This window comes from Drosophila busckii, chromosome 2L (assembly GCF_011750605.1).
Source record: "Drosophila busckii strain San Diego stock center, stock number 13000-0081.31 chromosome 2L, ASM1175060v1, whole genome shotgun sequence".
Classification (NCBI taxonomy): Eukaryota; Metazoa; Arthropoda; class Insecta; order Diptera; family Drosophilidae; genus Drosophila; species Drosophila busckii.
Genome location: NC_046604.1, coordinates 1657444 through 1674989, shown reverse-complemented (window position 1 = coordinate 1674989; position 17546 = coordinate 1657444). Strand labels below are relative to the sequence as shown.

The 17546-nt window shown below is 42.9% G+C and overlaps 6 protein-coding genes across 8 annotated transcripts; 5 read left to right on the top strand and 1 right to left on the bottom strand.

Moving 5' to 3' along the window:
* The first annotated feature begins 606 nt into the window (after positions 1-606).
* LOC108608487 (alpha-2A adrenergic receptor) lies at positions 607-7663 on the top strand. Its single transcript, XM_017999883.2, has 5 exons — positions 607-868; positions 3504-4121; positions 4300-4958; positions 5016-5269; positions 7397-7663. The coding sequence occupies exons 2-5, from the start codon at positions 3594-3596 to the stop codon at positions 7648-7650; spliced, it is 1695 nt and encodes a 564-aa protein (XP_017855372.2). The 5' UTR covers positions 607-868; positions 3504-3593; the 3' UTR covers positions 7651-7663.
* On the top strand, positions 5350-7365 carry LOC108608486 (mitochondrial sodium/calcium exchanger protein-like). The gene is made up of 2 exons (XM_017999882.2): positions 5350-6108; positions 6169-7365. Exons 1-2 carry the CDS (start codon positions 5427-5429, stop codon positions 7356-7358), a joined length of 1872 nt encoding a protein of 623 aa, XP_017855371.1. The 5' UTR covers positions 5350-5426; the 3' UTR covers positions 7359-7365.
* Positions 7664-9413: 1750 nt separating the features above from the next.
* Positions 9414-11164, top strand: LOC108594328 (protein Notchless). Its single transcript, XM_017979478.2, has 4 exons — positions 9414-10430; positions 10487-10837; positions 10902-11028; positions 11104-11164. Exons 1-4 carry the CDS (start codon positions 9452-9454, stop codon positions 11114-11116), a joined length of 1470 nt encoding a protein of 489 aa, XP_017834967.1. The 5' UTR covers positions 9414-9451; the 3' UTR covers positions 11117-11164.
* Positions 11165-11198: 34 nt separating this feature from the next.
* Positions 11199-13284, bottom strand: LOC108594327 (pseudouridine-metabolizing bifunctional protein C1861.05). Its single transcript, XM_017979477.2, has one exon. The coding sequence runs from the start codon at positions 13278-13280 to the stop codon at positions 11199-11201; it is 2082 nt and encodes a 693-aa protein (XP_017834966.2). The 5' UTR covers positions 13281-13284.
* A 305-nt stretch (positions 13285-13589) lies between these two features.
* LOC108608391 lies at positions 13590-14853 on the top strand. Of its 3 annotated transcripts, none has more exons than XM_017999746.2 (4): positions 13590-13698; positions 13764-14056; positions 14137-14332; positions 14724-14853. In XM_017999746.2, exons 1-3 carry the CDS (start codon positions 13629-13631, stop codon positions 14311-14313), a joined length of 540 nt encoding a protein of 179 aa, XP_017855235.1. In that variant the 5' UTR covers positions 13590-13628; the 3' UTR covers positions 14314-14332; positions 14724-14853. The 3 variants fall into 3 exon arrangements, with proteins under 3 accessions (XP_017855235.1, XP_017855234.1, XP_017855232.1); XM_017999745.2 differs by having other exon boundaries at positions 14137-14336; XM_017999743.2 differs by lacking the exon at positions 14724-14853 and having other exon boundaries at positions 14137-14419.
* A 75-nt stretch (positions 14854-14928) lies between these two features.
* Positions 14929-17346, top strand: LOC108608390 (pollen-specific leucine-rich repeat extensin-like protein 1). The gene is made up of 3 exons (XM_033293834.1): positions 14929-15029; positions 15104-16901; positions 17232-17346. Exons 2-3 carry the CDS (start codon positions 15109-15111, stop codon positions 17344-17346), a joined length of 1908 nt encoding a protein of 635 aa, XP_033149725.1. The 5' UTR covers positions 14929-15029; positions 15104-15108.
* Positions 17347-17546: the final 200 nt, after the last annotated feature.

Below are 17546 nucleotides of genomic sequence, written 5' to 3'. Positions count from 1 at the left end.
AAGTTAAATACTTAATATATGTAATGCCAAAGCAGCTTTGTATGCGTTGCTGCTAAAAATAGAAACAATGCCAATCATAGCCCAGTCTGAGCCCTGTAAAACTGAATGAAAGCGAAAGTTGAGCGGCGGTCAGCCAGGAGAAAGCTTTCACTGTATCGCGTCGTCACTCTCAAAGCTCTGCTTGCTGCTTTTGGTTATTTTTTGGCGCCTGTCGGCGTCTCTCGCGACTTTTAACTTCGAACTCTCTGCCTTAGTTTCGGAGCTCTCTCTTTCTCTCTCTCTCTCTCTCTCTCTCTCTCTGGATATTTGACTTTGGCTGTGTTTTCAGCACAATTTTCACTGTCGCTCGTTACACGGGACAGTCTTCCGCCGCAGTCCTTACGTGTTATGTGCGCCATTGAGGAACAATTTTTGCACACCGCACATTGAGTTTCATTTTAGTTTATTTTTTCCCAACACTTACACATACACACACACCACACACATACATACATACACACACAATAAGACGCACACGCACGCATAAAAACACAAATATATTTTTACTGTTTGCCAAAAAAAAAAAAAAAAGAAACATTTTTTAAAACAATTTTACTAATGAAATGCAATATATAAAAATTATAAAACGAGATATTTGCTAAAAGTGTATTTGATATAAAATAAACATAACAACAACATCGAAGACAAGGAGGAGGCGCTTGCTGCAATAACAAATTATTATAAAAAAAAAAACGGCAAATAGTACTAACTGTAAAATACCGTGCCTTCGCTAAAGTAAACAACAAAGCAACCAACAAACAGTCGCTACAACACACAAACTACAAAAGAACAGACAACGAAGCGCACAACAGCAACAGACAAAGAAATTGTAAGTTATTACGTATTATTCAGCGCATCAATAAATATACACCCACACATTCACAATCATGACTGTCTTTTAGTATGAGTGTTGGTCGTTACCGCCTTTTGATACAACACTAATTGGTATGCTAAGTTTTTGTTGTTGTTGTTGTTCAGTTGTCGCTATTGTTGTAATTTTGGAATATTTACTTGGCATTTTTGCTGTGCCACGCATTTTTATGGTTACTAATTGTGGCTTCGTTTTTTTACACGGCCAATCTAAGAATTGCGTATGTGTGTGTGTGTGTGTGTACGGGTGGGTGATGTCTTTGCTCTTGTCTCAGCCCACGCATTTTTTACATTGTTCGGCTAAGAACTTGCTATTGCCGAAAATGCTTCGTACATATTTTTTTGTGGATTTTTTTTGACAGTGAAGACAACGCAGCAACAAAGACTTGTTTGTTTGTGCCTTTTGTGTTATAGCACACAGCACGAGGCAGCTGAAGAAGGACGCCTGGACACGCGCACACATACACACACCCGCACACACACACACACACACACAGTTTCCAAATCAATAAGGACAGACAAAAGCAGCGAACGAGAAATCGCCGACAAGAGCATTAAGTTTTCTTCGCTTACGCTCAGTGTATTTGTATGTGTGTGTTTGCATGTGTGTATGTGTGTGCGTGTATGTATGTATGTTATTAAATCACCTGTGGCTGACAGTTTTGATATTAGGGTGGTGCTGACAACAATCGAATGCTTCTCTTTCTATCAAGCACTAAACTTGCCCTGGCTCTTAAGCTGATGGGCCATCTTCCGTTTCAGGCTACACTTTCTCTCTCTCTCTCTTTCACTGTTATTGCGGCAGGTGCGACTTTGGCCTGGGCTATTGTGTAAACTATTGTTGCCTGCCTTTGACATTTGAGTGACGTAAATTAATATAGATATCCGAATTCATATATTTTCAATGAGCCACAGCAAGTAAAGTAGCAAGCTGAAAAATTTGCAACTGCATGTGGTATTTTTTGGATTTAGAGCAAGGCTAGACCAACAGGTTATTTACGCTCGCACACACGTTACACATACGCAGCGTAGTGCGGACATAAATTTAAGCATATACTGAGGCGCACAGCGAGTGTCGCATAATTTTTGCCAGGCAGCGATTAAATTAACGCAAATTAAGCAGATTAGGCAAACGTCAGAGCAGCAGTCACACACATCAAGCAAAAGGCAAAAAGCGTTGGCGTTGACATCACAAACACGCTCACACACACATACACAAATTGCGCAGGACAATGGCAGCGAGGCCCACCACCAACCACCAGCAGCAAGCAGCAGCAGAGCAAAAAACAACAGAGCAATCAGCAAATGATAGTCACGTTCCAAATGTACAAACCTGCTCAAGCAATGCTCCAGTCGTCCACGGCCCTACAAAAGATAGTCTAACACAGCGATTACAAATTACAGACATACACGCAACACGTACACATAAATACAAAGCAAGTCGCGCTGTCTGCCAAAGCTTTTCACACACACACGCACACACAGCTGGGCACAGGATTTTAATCATTGCTTTAACAGCAGCACAGGGCGACTCATGCTACCGGCTAGAGAGATTTAATTTACGCTTTACGCTGCTGCTTGCATTTTCATGTTTTAATACCCACAGTGCGGTCGCTTAATGAGTTTGCTTGCTTGGCTTTTGATAACGTTTTCAATTAAAGTTTTAATAGTAGTTTTGGCTTGCTTGCATTTATTGCAGCCAGCATTTAAATATGCTTGGAGCAGCTCCCATCTGTGTGCTGCAAGTGAGGAGCAGAGAGCTGCTGGCATTGCTCTTGCTCTTGCTCTCTGCAGCGGACACAGCAGCAGTTTACGATGTATCTTTGGCTATTTTGTTGCTTTTTCCTGTGATTCTAATTTTACATTCGAAATTCCAGAGATGCTTTCATATTTTCGTGTAAGCGGCTTGTGGTGCGGTTGGCGCCAAACCTTGTGGTTGTTTGTTGAGGGCACAAAGTGCAAGGTTGCCATTCATTTTGCTCCAGCTAAAATGCTGCAATGGCGGAAGGAAGCGCAGCACTAATCTCTGAGTGCGCCCTGTTCGCATTGCATGAGTGTCAGTGTCAGGCAAGCACTTTTATATAAATGTGTTGGAGTGTGTGTGTGTGTTTGTGTTTGTGGGATGTGGTTGTGGGTGTAACATTGTATGTCCTTGCTGAAACAAAACATGATGAAATGCGCATTTAACGTTTAGTTCAAAATATACCCTATGCAATTTTAAAGCTTAAAGTTAACTGAGTACAAATTTAAAATTATATTTCATTTATACTGTATATATGCAGTCTGGAATTTAGGCATGGCAAAGCAGTAAGCTTTATATATTTATTTGTAAAACTAATTAGCATATATTTATATCTAAAAGTTTACTTTGACACCAAATTAGATTTAGCAGCAAATAAGTAAATTTACAGTTAAGTTAATTTCTTTAAATCAGATAAATATAAAATTCTCATTACAAATAAATTATAAATATAGCAACGCATACTTAACGCCCAATAAGTACAGGGTATAAAAGACTGATGATGATGGCATTTTGTTACATCCTACCTTTCTTTCTATTCTATTTTGCTTGGTTTGTCTCATTTTTTTCGTAGCACCAGCACCCAGGCACCTTTAGTATGCAATGAGGCACCCAGACAAACGCATCGACAGCGATCGGCAACGCCCAGTGTTAGCATAAAAGGATGAATAGCAACAACCTGCAGCAATGGTGGGAAAACACATACCGACGGCAGCAGCAGCAGCAATCAACATTCGATAGCAACTTGGATCTTAATAGCGATGTAGCTGCCACCGAAATAAACTATGCGCTGCTATCGAACAACAATTTTGGCTTTGAGCCTGCAGCTGGCGGGCAGTTGGGTGGCCAGGACTTGGACTATGATAACTATGGAAACTTTACACTAATTAGTCCCTATGATATTGATGCCAGCGGCGATACGGAGCATGCTATTCCATCGCTTACTATTTTGCTCTTGGCCATTAGCTATGGTCTGGTCGTTTTCGGCGGCGTTGTGGGCAATTCCACTTTGGTGCTAACACTATGCTCGGCGTCGTCGGTGCGTCTGCGAAATCCTTTGCTGCTGGCAGTTTGCATTGCCGACTTACTGGTCACGGGCATATCGGCACCGGTTACGCTACTCAATCTTGCAATGAATCGGGGCACCAGATCCTTGCCGCTTCTCCTCTGCAAGCTCATACACTATGTTCAGGTGAGCAGTTTATGCGAAAATTAATGCATTAGAAAAATATGAAATAAACTGTTTATCACAAAATAGCATTAGCATTTTTTTAATAACATAGAACTTTATTTATAAATTAATTCTTTTAATTTAAATTCTCGATAATGTTTTATTACATTTCACTGAGTTGCTTTATATATTTCTGCAGGTGATGCCAGTAGCAGCGAGCACAATATCATTCTTTATGCTCTCATTGGATCGATATGCCACCGTCAAGCATCCACGACTGGCGCAGCTGCGACAGCGACGTTACCTGCACGTATCGCTGGCCATGCTCTGCTGGCTGGCCTCGGCCGCAATTAGCACGCCGTTTCTTTTTGCCTACAAGATCATAGCCAAGTCGGTGATTATCAAGGGCGCCGGCACCAGCACTACGCCCAATCCAGTTAGCATTAGCTGCACCTCGGAGCTGGGCGCCAATGCCATGTTCATGTCCTTTATTTTATTCCACACCATAGCGGTGTTTGTGCTGCCCGGCGTGGGCGTGCTGCTGAATCATTACGGCGTGCGGCGTAAGCTATGTGCGCTCTCATTAACAGCGCGGGCGGCGCATGGCGAGTTGCCGCTGCCCATGCCCATACTGCGTCGCCAGACGCACATGGTCATCGTTACGGGCTGTGCCAATGCACAGCAGGCAGCTTGCGGTGGCGCCACAACAGCCGATGATACTTCGAATGGCAATGGTGGTGCTCAGATCGCCGTTAGTCCGGGTGACATACAGTTGCACAATCTACAGCCCGGCGTGGCAGGCGCTAATGTTGCCCTTGAGCCAGGCTCCTATCGCTCCAGCAATCCTATCTCGCCCAGGTATGCAAATGTGGCAAGTTAAGGTTTAATTTATAAAGTGTTTATCCTATGATGCAGAGCTATGCGAGAGATTCGTGCCCACTCGCAAAGGCAGCGCATACATCGTGCTGGGCGTGGTCCTGCCACTCCGGGCATACCGCTGCCGCAGACTTCAACGCTGCGCTCGCGTCGCCATTTGGCCAACATGCTAATTGCTTCCGCCTTAATCTTCATCGTCTGCTGGTCACCGCATGTCTTCTGCATATTCTACAAAAACTTTGGTTATAAGCAATACTGTAGCAAAACTTCCGTCTACTTTCATCTACTATTAGGTAAGTCGAGCTACCTTAACGTTGCTTCGTACGTTAGGCTGATTAGAATATCAGAAAACTTTGAAAGTTTTCTCTTTCTAGTTTGACAAATTTGATTTATATTTAGTTTATTTTACTTTGAGCAAACAACAAAATTTTTAAGCATTGAAATCTGACCATGGATGAGAATTATGAGCCCAATGCATTGGATCGAGAGTTCGATAGTTTCTTTCACAATGTTAGCTGCTTTGTGGTCACCGGCTTTCCATACGAGGACCGCTGTGAGTTTGTATTGAACGCCACCAATTGCATAGCGGGCACAAACTTTGTGCCCTACATGAGAATAATGTCCTGTGAATTTAACTGCAAGAACAAATTCGAAGAGCTGGTGTTTATAAGCATACTATTGCTGTTTTGCGTAGAGCTGCTTATATTTCTGGGCGTTGTGGTCAATCAGTACTACAGTCCGGCACTGAAGATGCTTTCACGGATGTGCCACATGAACGAGCATTTGGCTGGTATCACCTTCTTGGCGATTGGCAACAGTACGCCGGATATGTTTTCTGATTTATCGGCCATAGACGACAAAGAGCCAGTAGTGGCTAATACATTGGCGCTGGCATTGTTTGTTACAATCTTCACTGGTGGATTGATCTGTTATATGAGTCCATTTAAAATGAATCAGCATGCCACAGTGCGGGACTTACTCTTCTTTATATTGGGTGTGTCGATGCTGGAATATTTTGTTAATGCTGATGGTAGAGTCAAAATGACTGAATGCATCCTCATGTTTTGCGTATACTTCATTTATTTTATAGTCAATTTCGTTGATGTGTTCCTACTGCGGGCTACGTTGAGGTGTAAGTAGTAACTGTTAGTTGCAGCTAAAGTTAGTTCTTAATTTTGCTTATGGCTTGCAGCTCTGAAACGTAAAATTAAAGAGCTAAAGCATCAACCAGACACACCAGAGCTGAGGGAGAAACTGGATAAATTACGAAATAAATATAATTACTATGCTGAGGACGCGCATTTCGAAATAATAGAAAGACCCGAAGATTGGTTTTTCAACTCCCAGAGCACTAATAAAAGTCGTTTGACATTTATAACTAGACAAACGGGAGCTCGGCATCGACATAGCGTTGACGTGGACGGCACTCGAAATGTTTTTTATAATCCCACAGTGCCTAAAAACCATCGGATTTGCAGAGATTTTCTTGATGCCATTAATCCCATCGATGCTTATAATTGGAGTAAAGCCAGTTTGATTATACGTATATATTATATAGCCAAGGCACCCGTAACAATCATATGTGTGCTTTATATACCATTGGTTGACTACGAACTGGACAAGCACGGCTGGAGCAAGCTGCTCAACTGCATGCAAATCTTTTTGAATCCAGCCATAACGCTCATTGTTGGTCAGGCGTTTATTTTCAGAGACAAAACAACGCTTTGGTATAATAGAATATTCGAAACCTATTACTACGGTCTATATTCTTGCTCATTGACCGTTCCAATAGCAATTGTTGTCTTCTTGCACTCGCGCACCAATGTGCCACCAAAATATCACTGGCTGTTTACTATAATGAATCTTTCCGGTTCCATGTGCCTGATCTTTGAAACTGCCAGCGAAATATCTGTAATAATGGGCGTAATTGGCAGTATATTGGAAATACCACCTGACTTTATGGGCGTTGCGGTCAGCCCAGTGGCCAATGGTATTAGTGATTTGATAGCCAATGTGGCCATGGCCATGCAGGGCTATGAAAGAATGGCATATGCCGCTTGCATTGGCAGTCCTTTCTTCAACGTGCTGCTCTCCCATGCTGTCTTGTTCTCGGCTATGAATATCAAGGGCATTCCAGCTCATGAAAAAACTGTCAATGGAATTTATGGCGAAAATTCGTATATATTTTTAAATTTTGCACTATTTGCTACATTACTGTGGGTCTGCCTGTTGAACTTTCAAGCTCGTCGCTCAGTTGGTCTCTTCTCCATGGTCCTCTATTTATTGTTTTTATTTTTTGCTGTATTCATCAATATGGGTATTATACATTCATACAGCAACGATCCAGTAATTTACGATACTTTTGACTCAGGAAGCATTTGAGATTAATAAATTCATATGTAATTATTTTTATATGACAGGCTACTTTTATTCGGCCATCAGTCCGGTCATCTATTGGGCGCTCAACCATAATACGCTACGACAATCGCCCTGTGCGCCCATCATTCGGCTGCGCTCCATGCAAAATTTCCTGCGTTCGCGCTTTCGCACGCATACAGTTCCGCCAGCGGCCTCATCTACAAACGAAGCGGCATTGGGAGCCTTCAATCCCAAGCTGATCAAGCTGACACCGAAACAGTATAGAGCTCAGGCTTCTTCGCATTATCTCTACTAGTGTGATACTAAACTAAAACTTTATATACTTATATTATATATATATATATATATATATATATATATATATACATACATACACATATTATATATTATACATACATATGATATATTTTTTACATCTGACAGTCGCCAAGCCCAAGCCCAATCCCGACCCACCCACTCTCAAGCTATTTTCGCTAAACAAAACAATCTTGATGTGCTCTCTCTGTCTCTCTTACTCACTCACTCACTCAACTCTATCTCTATCAATATCACTTCAATACTATTTGCAATTAAACTGTGCAATATACAAATCTAACATTAACGAGTTTACATAGATACATGCTTGCATCTGTATTTGTTATAGCTTACATATTTACAACACATGAAACAAAACGCTTTTGCAATCATGCTAAGAATTCTAAATTTAGAAAAGCAAAAGCACAAAAAAAAGAACAAAAAAAAAGCTAATGGTAAAAGTTTAACATAACATAACTCGTATAGTGACTTGTTTGAAATGTTGTTTAGTCTTTAAGCTGAAACTGAATGAAATTTCATACATATAGTACTTATATATACAAACGTACATGCATAAATACAATAAAAAAACAAACATAATATTGTGCTATGTTCCTTCTCATAGATAAGCAATAAGAAACGCTTTAAACCAAGTTAAACAATACAAATCAAACTAAACGATCAACAATTAAAGCAAACTAAAATCAAACAATTTAATGGAAATTACATAAAAAAAAGGTATTATAAAAAAAACATAAAAATAATGTATATAAATGTGTCGAAAAGTATTTCTTTCTACACTTTTTCTAAACATTTTTAACGTTTATTAATCTGACATGGCGCAGAGCCTTGACAAAATTGAACAACTCTGCGGTTCAATTCAAAAAGAAGTAAACAAATTACTATTTTTAGCAACTATAAGTATTTATGTATGTGTCTTATGTAGAATGATTTAGTGCTCGGTTCTAACTATGTTAACAATTGCAATCTTTTAGCGGCATTAATAATTTCTCATAGAGTGTTATACCATAATGTAATTCTAACTAATATGTTTAATCGCACTGTTAGAGTGCGTCTAATTTAAAATAACCTTATTATACTAACACAGATTATATGTATACAATTGATTTAAATCAAAAGCAATGTCTATACATTTTATACCAGACTCTTAATCTACAATTTTTGTTTACAAACTGAAAGCTATACTGTGGTTTCAATAGCTCGCTTAAGCCATTAAATTATAACTAAGTTAATCATTGATGTTTCAATTATCATTTTGTATCTAACTAAATTTCAAACCATAAAACTGAAACTATAAATGCTATTAATATGCTACTATCCATTGGTTGTTTCATTTTTAAATTCTTATCGACAACAAGGAGTTAGGGCGGAACAGTTTGCCCTAGATGGCATTGTGAGATGAGATGTTCTCAAGCTAAGATGTACAACAGTTCAAATAGTCGTTAACTACGCGCGTTATCAACCTACTCTTAATCTCATTCCCACCTACACATACAAATAAAAACAAGTCGCAGTGTAGGAAAAGTCTCTTCAGTCTAGCGTCAGTTGTTGCGAAATAAACAATTGCGATGAGTTTCAAAAGAATTGTGTTTAATTTAAACGACTTTCCTGCCTACAGAAGTTAATTTTATATTAGAATAATTGAAGTGCTGCTGACGTCATAAACAATGTGTAATCTCATTGTGCAACTCCTTATATCGATAGTTATGCGATTATTGCTGTATTTGCCAACACTGCCGTGAGCACGTGTGGTTTGTTGTTATTTGAATTTCACAAGCAACATGTTTGCCAAAAAGCAGAAAATAGAAAATGAAGCCGAAATAAAAGTAACGCCACACACGCTCCAAGCACGGCTGATATCCGATACTGGGGAGGAAGCCGGACCACCCATAGACTTGCCCGCTGGCATTACAACACAGCAGTTGGGTCTCATTTGCAATGCGCTGCTTAAAAACGAGGAGGCAACACCTTATCTGTTCTTTGTGGGCGAGGATGAAATTAAAAAGTCACTAGAGGAGACGCTCGATCTTAGCACAGTAGACACTGAGAATGTAATTGACATAGTGTATCAGCCACAGGCAGTGTTTAAAGTGCGCCCGGTGACAAGATGCACGAGTTCCATGCCTGGCCATGCAGAGGCTATAGTATCGCTACACTTTAGCCCAGATGGTCGGCATTTAGCTAGTGGCAGCGGTGATACGACAGTGCGTCTGTGGGATCTTAATACCGAGACACCACATTACACCTGCAGCGGACACAAGCAGTGGGTGCTGTGCGTTGCCTGGTCACCAGATGGCAAGCGACTGGCCAGTGCCTGCAAGGCTGGCAACATTATTATTTGGGATCCGGAGACCGGCAAACAAGTGGGTCGCAATCTTAGCGGACATAAGAAGCACATCAATGGTCTCGCCTGGGAGCCGTATCATTTGAATCCTGAGTGTCGAAGGCTAGCTTCGGCAAGCAGCGACGGTGACTGCCGCGTTTGGGATGTCAAGTTGGGCCAGTGTCTGTTCAACATTGCAGGACATACAAATGCTGTAACTGCAGTTCGCTGGGGCGGCACGGGACTTATCTACACCTCCTCTAAGGATCGCAGCGTTAAAATGTGGCGTGCTGCCGACGGCATTCTATGTCGCACCTTCTCTGGGCATGCACATTGGGTAAACAACATAGCGCTGAGCACAGACTATGTGCTGCGCACAGGACCTTTTCAGCCAGTAAATACGCGCCAGGAGGCTCAGGCGCAGGTAGATCAAAACTGTAAGTGCAATACTAGAAAAATTTAACATTTATTTATATTGAAATATCTTTTTCAGCTGAGGATATGCGTGCTGCTGCTTTAAAACGCTATCAAGCTGTTTGTCCTGATGAAGTGGAATCGCTTGTTTCCTGCTCGGATGACAACACACTCTACTTGTGGCGCAACAATGCGAACAAATGCGTGCAACGCATGACAGGCCATCAGAATGTGGTCAACGATGTCAAGTACTCGCCGGATGTTAAGCTTATAGCATCCGCTTCCTTTGACAAATCGGTGCGACTGTGGCGTGCTCATGATGGTCAGTTCATTGCTACATTCCGTGGACACGTGCAGGCGGTTTATACGTTAGCTTGGTCAGCTGACTCGCGTCTGATTGTTTCTGGCAGCAAGGATTCCACATTAAAGGGTGAGTCAACATTTGAAATTATTGTATTTAATTCCATAATATTATTATTTTATATATTTCTTAGTTTGGAGCGTGCAAACCAAAAAGTTGGCACAGGAGCTGCCTGGACATGCTGACGAAGTCTTTGGTGTGGACTGGGCGCCAGATGGTTCCCGTGTGGCCTCCGCTGGCAAGGATAAGGTCATTAAACTGTAAGTTTTTAAATGCAATATTTAATAAATATAAATAATAAAATTGTAAACACACATTTATTGTTAACATTGCAGCTGGGCGCATTGATGCATTGCATCTTACTATGTACATGGCTTTAGTATAACGTATATATAAAAATAAGTGAAAACCCCTGATTAGTAAACAATGATTAAATGCTTTGCTGGAGCGTCTTTAAAGTTTGTCTCAAGTTGTGTTCAAAGTCGTCGGCATTACGGAAATACGTCTGCGGCACGGCAGAGTCAGAGAGCAAAGCACGTTCGGCAGCTACAAAGCCTGCAGCGACAGATTCATCCAGCGTATGATGCTTCAATAGTGCGGTGATGAAGCCAGCACAAAAACTATCGCCGGCACCGGAGACGTTTACTATGTTGTGCACCTCGGGCGCAGCATAGAAGCGTACGGTGTGCTCTTGACTGGGTGTGAGCTCCAACAGCTGACGCGCATCGTCCAAAGCATCTCTGCGACAGCTAAGCAGCACGCCCTCATTGCCCAAAGTGACAATAATGCAGTTAAAGTGGCTTTGTATTTGCTCCAGCAGCAACTTGGCTTGCGTCACTTTCGACTGCGACTCTAAAGGCAACGACAACTGCTGACCCATTATGCTGGCCGCAATAGTTCGCAGCTCTTGCAAATTGGGACTAATCAAACGTATTTGCTGCGTAAGCGCTGGCTGCAGCTGAAAGGGCTTGCCGGCAATAAACATGTCTGTGGGCTCAAAGAACACAGGCAGCTTATAGCGCTGTGCCAGTTCCAAAAGGCAGGCCATGCTTTGCTCCGAAATGTTGCTGTCCATAATTAGCAGCGGGGCTTGGCTGATGAGCTCCTGGCGTGCCAGCAGCTGCTCGGGTGTGATGCTAGCATGCACCTCCATATTGCCCAATATAAGCTTACAATCGCCATAGTGATCAAAGATTACAGAGCATAATGACGTGGAACTGGAGTCATCGACTATAAAACTGCGCTGCAATGCTTGAGGCATGAGTTGCTGTAGCATTTGTCCCATCTGATCATTGCCCACGGCGGAAATGAGCTGACAACTGCCATAAAGCTTGTAAATGCCCTCGGCTAGATTCCGTCCCACGCCGCCAGGTGTTTGCTGCGTGACGGAGGAATAAGTGGCACCATCTAGCTGCAGCTCGCGTGATTCTTTAAGCTTAAAGCTGAGATCTAATATTGAAGCACCCACAACGACAGGCTGTGATTTTGTGCTTGTAGTACGGTTGGCAGCTTTGCCTGGTCCTTTCTGCTGTATCTTGGCCAGCGCACAAGCAATTTCCGCTGCCACCTTAGCATTATTTTTAATCAACGCTATATTCGACTGCAAGCTGCGTCCTTTGGTTAACTTGGCTATGCGTGCCAGCAAAAAAGGAGTCACCTCCTTGCCGCTTATGCCTTGCGCCTGCGCCTCGTAATTTGCTTCCTTTATAGCCGCCTCTATAGCGTGTTTATCCGCCGCATATTCTGCAGGTATGGGCACGCCGATGAGCACGCCACTTCGCAACTGCAGCGCATGCCAGGCCTGCAACAGCTCTGCAGCTTCTGTTGGATTAGCCAGCTCATATGGAACCTTGCAACCACTGTTGCGCGTATAGAAATCCGGAAAGACGCCGCCCGGACTATCGTAGCTGGCTACACATACGCCTTGCGTCTCCAAAACCTCCAGCGTACGTGGTATGTCCAATATAGACTTTACTCCGCTGCAAACGACCGCTACCGGCGTGCGTCCCAGCTCGACAAGATCCGCTGATATATCAAGCGTCACATGCCCCTCGCGATGCACACCGCCTATGCCACCAGTGGCAAATATTTTGATGCCTACACGTTCGGCTATCAACATAGTCGCTGCTACTGTAGTGCCACCGCTTTGTGCCTTCGCCACCACATATGGCAGATCACGGCGCGAACATTTTATCACATGCTCGCGCGGTTTGTGTGCCAGCTCCGTAAGCTCCTCTTTGGTCAGTCCCACCTTAATGCAACCGTCTATGATGCCTATGGTAGCCGGCAGAGCACCTTGGGATCGCACCTGTTGCTCCACTTGCAGCGCTGTTTCCACGTTCTCAGGCAGCGGCATGCCATGCGTGATTATTGTCGATTCCAATGCCACAATGGGATGCTTTTGCTCCAGCGCATATTTAATTTCTGGATGAACCAATATTTGTGCTTGCTTTGTGGCAAATGCACGTCGTATGGCCCAAGAGCCAGAGTAGCAACATTTTCGAAGTAACATTTGTGACAATTATAAAGCGGAACTGTTTTGATTTTTTTGCTTGTCGCTGGTCACACTATTTTCTTGCTTGACCTATCGAGTGCCGCTTATCTCTTTTAAATAGCTTTGTTAAATGATAAGCAAGCGTCTCTATTTGCCATTAAATTGTTGAAACTATAAATGTTAAAAAATAATAAAGTCATTTAATTCTTAGTTTTGACTGTAACAGTTATTTATATTGCGCAGTAAATAATCGATAACAACAGACTTATCGCTTCGATTAATTATAAATTGAATTTTTACCGTACCCGCATTATTTGTTAGCGTCCTTTTGTTTACAGTCTGAAATTGTGAAATTTTATTTAAATTATGGACTTAAATCAGCTGGCATACAGCTTGGATTTGTTCAACTTTACGTCCGAGCAAATTTCCGCTGAACGTAAGCAGCAGTTTGTGTTTATTTTGCGTTGCAGTGTCGTTAATTTGTTTTGTTCTTTTTACCAGGCGAAATGCTGGTGCAAACACTTATTGGTCGTGCCGTGGACTCAACAATAAAGAAAATTGAAACGCCAGCTACGTCTGCGCTGTTGATGCAACAAAGGGACGAAGTGATGCGCCTAATGCTGAAGTGTTGCAAACCTAAACTCCATGCTCTGCGGAAACTGGACAAGCGCACCTTTACTGTGCCGCCGCATGTGCTGCAAATAAAAGATTTTGATGTGGAGAAGAAAATAAGCAGCGCTCAGGAACAGGACAAATCGACAGAGCTGCAGCAATTAAAAGAGCGCTTCAGTCAGGTAAGCTATAAAAATATTAATTCTAATGCCTGCTTTTTTGATAATATTTATATATGTATATATATAATATTTATTTGTAGAACATGGCTATGCTGGAAGAGCTAGAGGCCGAACAGAAAAAGTTCACATCATTGGAACAACACATACAGCATGAGCTGCAAATGCATAAACAAATTCACAAAATATGCGGCAATACAGAATTGCAAAATGTTTACAAATTTGCTACAGATCTGACAAAAGATGAGAAGCTGCTTTGACTTTGGCTACATTTAATACGTATGTATGTACATATGTATGTTTATTATAAGAAATTTTTGATTGGTTTATCACTAAAGAGAGCAATGTATTCATAGTTTAGGTAGCTGCTAGGTATACAATTGTATATAGATATATATTTAACTATATGTATATAAGTCTTATGATAAATTTAACAAACGAAAAATGTTTATATTTACAATCCTAAGAACTTTTGCGACACTAGCAGTTTGGCGCTTACTGTACTAGCATAAGTATATATTATGCATATGTTTGCAAGTATCTCTTGAATTATGCGTCATGCTTGGTACATATATATATTATATGTATATACTTAATGGTGCAAGCTTCACATTTAGTGTGTGGCAAGTTTTTATATGATTTGTATCTATTTTTGTTCCGCGTGTTACAGTTCAACAGCCGCTGTGGCAACGTCTTTAGTCGCCACACGCCGAGCAGCAATAGAAACTTTCAAACAAACACGCAGCAGAAGCTGAGGCGTATCTATTTTTAAAATTCTGCGGGACATTTTTATTTGTTTTGCGAGGCGAAAAATGCAAAAAAGACCAAAACACAAAAATAAAGCAGGCAGAGGCGTTATATTAATAAAAGCAGCGCTGCCTATGTTTCGGTGTGTGTGGATCGTTTGCCTCAACTGCTGCAGCTCGCATTTTGCCATTTCGCCCGTGGAGTTGCACATCGTCACAACGTAGCTGAGGTAATTTCTTGCTTGCCGATTTTATGTAATCTAATATACATATATAATTAATTATTTTTCTGCTTTTTTTGTAGCGAATATGAATGTGGAGAAACTGAAACGTTTGCAGGCGCAGGTGCGCATTGGCGGCAAGGGCACGCCCCGTCGTAAAAAGAAGGTCATGCACCAGACGGCGGCCACCGATGATAAGAAGCTGCAGAGCTCGCTAAAGAAACTCTCTGTGAGCACCATACCCGGCATTGAAGAGGTCAACATTATAAAAGATGATCTTACGGTCATCCACTTTAACAATCCCAAGGCGCAGGCTTCGCTGTCGGCCAACACTTTTGCTGTGACTGGTCATGGCGAAACCAAGAAGGTTGTTGAAATGCTGCCAGACATACTGCCCCAGCTGGGGCAGGAGACTGTAGTGCAACTGCGTGCCTATGCCAGCGCCATGTCCAACAATCAAAAGGCGCAAGAGAATGGTGCCGATGACGATGATGATGTGCCGGCGCTGGTGGGTGACTTTGATGAGGTAGCCAAGCAGGAGGCCAACAAGCAGCAGGAACAGCTCAAAGGCAACAAAAAACCAGAGCAGCAACAGAATACCAAGAAAGCTAACAAACAGGAGAACAAGCAAAATAAAAAACAGGAGCAGCAAACGAAACAGAATGAAAATCAGCAAAAGACTAAGCAGCCACAAGAACAGAAGAAACAACAAGGTAAAAAGAATGACAATGAGCAGACAAAACAGGACGAGATCAAGCCTGAAGTGAAGCAGCAAAATCAAGCGGCGCAAGCCAAACCCGTAGAGGCACCAAAGCTTGTGGAGCAGCCGAAACCTGTGGAGCAGGCAAAACCTGTCGAGCAGTCTAAACAGCAAGAGCAACCCAAGCAAGTGGAACAAAAGAAGCCTGCGGAGCAACAGAAACCAAAAGAGCAAAACAAACAGAAGGAACAACCCAAGCAACAGGAACAATCCAAACAACAGCAACAGCCGAAGCTCATCGAGCAAGCAAAACCTGTGGAGCAACCGAAAGCAATGGAGCAACCCAAGCCAGTGGTAGAAGTAAAGCCAGTGGAACAAGCGAAGCCCATCGAGCAAGCAAAACCTGTGGAGCAACCAAAACCAGTTGACACTAAAGCTGTAGCTATGCCCAGTGCACCACCCGTCGCTTGGGGAGCACCTATTGCTGGAGGCCAAACCTTGGCGCAAATAGTGGCTGCTGATCCTCCCAAGTCAGCAGAGCCAGTAGCTCCAGCGCAAAAAGAACAGTCGCCACCCAAGCCTGCACAAGCTCCAGCCCCGCAGGCGATCGTAGAACCAAAAAAAGAGACGCCAGCACAAGCGATCGTTTTACCAGCAGCTGCGCCGCCAGCTGCACCAATCGAAGTTAAAGAGGCTATTGTTGCCAAGCAGGAGGCAACACCAGTTGCTGCTACTGCTCCAGTAACTCCAGAGGAAGCAAAGCCCATTGAGCAAAAACTGGATGCAGCTCCACAGCCAAAGCAGGCATCGCCCAAGCAAAAGACGCCACCAAAGCAGGCGGCACCAAAGCAAAAGACACCACCAAAACAAGCGGCACCAGCAGCTGAGCCGGCCAATCCGCCACAAAAGGAAGCTCTAGTTGTGCCCGAGAAAAAACTAGAAGAAATGCCTGCAGCACAACCGACTCAACAGCCAGCGGCGCCAGTTGCTGAACCACAACAAGTTAAGCCCGCAGGTCAAGCGCCTAAGTCGGCAGCTGCTCCCAATGCCAATGCAAAGAAACCAGATGCTGCACAAAAACCCAAACAACAGCCACAAGCTAAGCCTGCCCAGCAGCAGCAACAACAACAGCAGCCACAAGCTAAGCCTGCGCAGCAACAACAACAGCAGCAGCCACAAGCCAAGCCTGCACAGCAACAACAGCAGCCACAAGCTAAGCCTGCCCAGCAGCAGCTATTCACATCTATGGACGTCAAGTGTCTCGTGCTCTTAGAGCGAACGATTTTTTGCAGTCTCTCTATCATAAATCTCAGAGTTCATTCGAGCGTGGTCTCTAAAACCGAAACCAGCAGCAACCTGCACAAGGCTTAAAGTCGCCAATCTATAAGGTGCAATCACGAGCCAAAACCAGGCCTTGTTGAGCGAGGAGACATAACAGCAGCCAAGCCCATATGTCTAAGGCGCCTGCACTACAGCACAAACAATAAAACCAGCAATCTTATATCTATTAGAGTGACCAGCTCCAAGCAAAGACGCGTTACGCCCACAAATGACGCACCCATCAAATACCCCAAATTTGAGCCAGCTGGGTTCACGTATTCAAAAATAGCTCGGCCACCACAATAGTGTCAGGCGCATCTGCCAACAGCTTTAGACTCCCGCTGCGGACTGCTGCTCCTACTAGAGCGCTGCCAACTAATTTGGAAACTTTGTGCATTTTCAAAACGAATCGTAGACAATACATAGCCATTGTTAAAGCCCTTTTATCAATACTATAAATTTATCTGGATTCGATTACACTAATTTGTGAACGTTTAACATTTTAT

Bases quoted from the DNA above. Each gene is read 5' to 3' on its own strand.
- LOC108608487 (XM_017999883.2), top strand. From the start codon at position 3,594: ATGAATAGCAACAACCTGCAGCAATGGTGGGAAAACACATACCGACGG. The intron at 4,122-4,299 runs GTGAGCAGTTTA...ATATTTCTGCAG, and splicing joins AGCTCATACACTATGTTCAG to GTGATGCCAGTAGCAGCGAG. The intron at 5,270-7,396 runs GTAAGTCGAGCT...TTTATATGACAG, and splicing joins CTACTTTCATCTACTATTAG to GCTACTTTTATTCGGCCATC.
- LOC108608486 (XM_017999882.2), top strand. From the start codon at position 5,427: ATGGATGAGAATTATGAGCCCAATGCATTGGATCGAGAGTTCGATAGT. The intron at 6,109-6,168 runs GTAAGTAGTAAC...TATGGCTTGCAG, and splicing joins ACTGCGGGCTACGTTGAGGT to CTCTGAAACGTAAAATTAAA.
- LOC108594328 (XM_017979478.2), top strand. From the start codon at position 9,452: ATGTTTGCCAAAAAGCAGAAAATAGAAAATGAAGCCGAAATAAAAGTA. The intron at 10,431-10,486 runs GTAAGTGCAATA...TATCTTTTTCAG, and splicing joins GGCGCAGGTAGATCAAAACT to CTGAGGATATGCGTGCTGCT. The intron at 10,838-10,901 runs GTGAGTCAACAT...TATATTTCTTAG, and splicing joins CAAGGATTCCACATTAAAGG to TTTGGAGCGTGCAAACCAAA.
- LOC108594327 (XM_017979477.2), bottom strand. From the start codon at position 13,280: ATGTTACTTCGAAAATGTTGCTACTCTGGCTCTTGGGCCATACGACGT.
- LOC108608391 (XM_017999746.2), top strand. From the start codon at position 13,629: ATGGACTTAAATCAGCTGGCATACAGCTTGGATTTGTTCAACTTTACG. The intron at 13,699-13,763 runs GTAAGCAGCAGT...TCTTTTTACCAG, and splicing joins CGAGCAAATTTCCGCTGAAC to GCGAAATGCTGGTGCAAACA. The intron at 14,057-14,136 runs GTAAGCTATAAA...ATTTATTTGTAG, and splicing joins TAAAAGAGCGCTTCAGTCAG to AACATGGCTATGCTGGAAGA.
- LOC108608390 (XM_033293834.1), top strand. From the start codon at position 15,109: ATGAATGTGGAGAAACTGAAACGTTTGCAGGCGCAGGTGCGCATTGGC. The intron at 16,902-17,231 runs CAAGCCTGCACA...TATATCTATTAG, and splicing joins CAACAGCAGCAGCCACAAGC to AGTGACCAGCTCCAAGCAAA.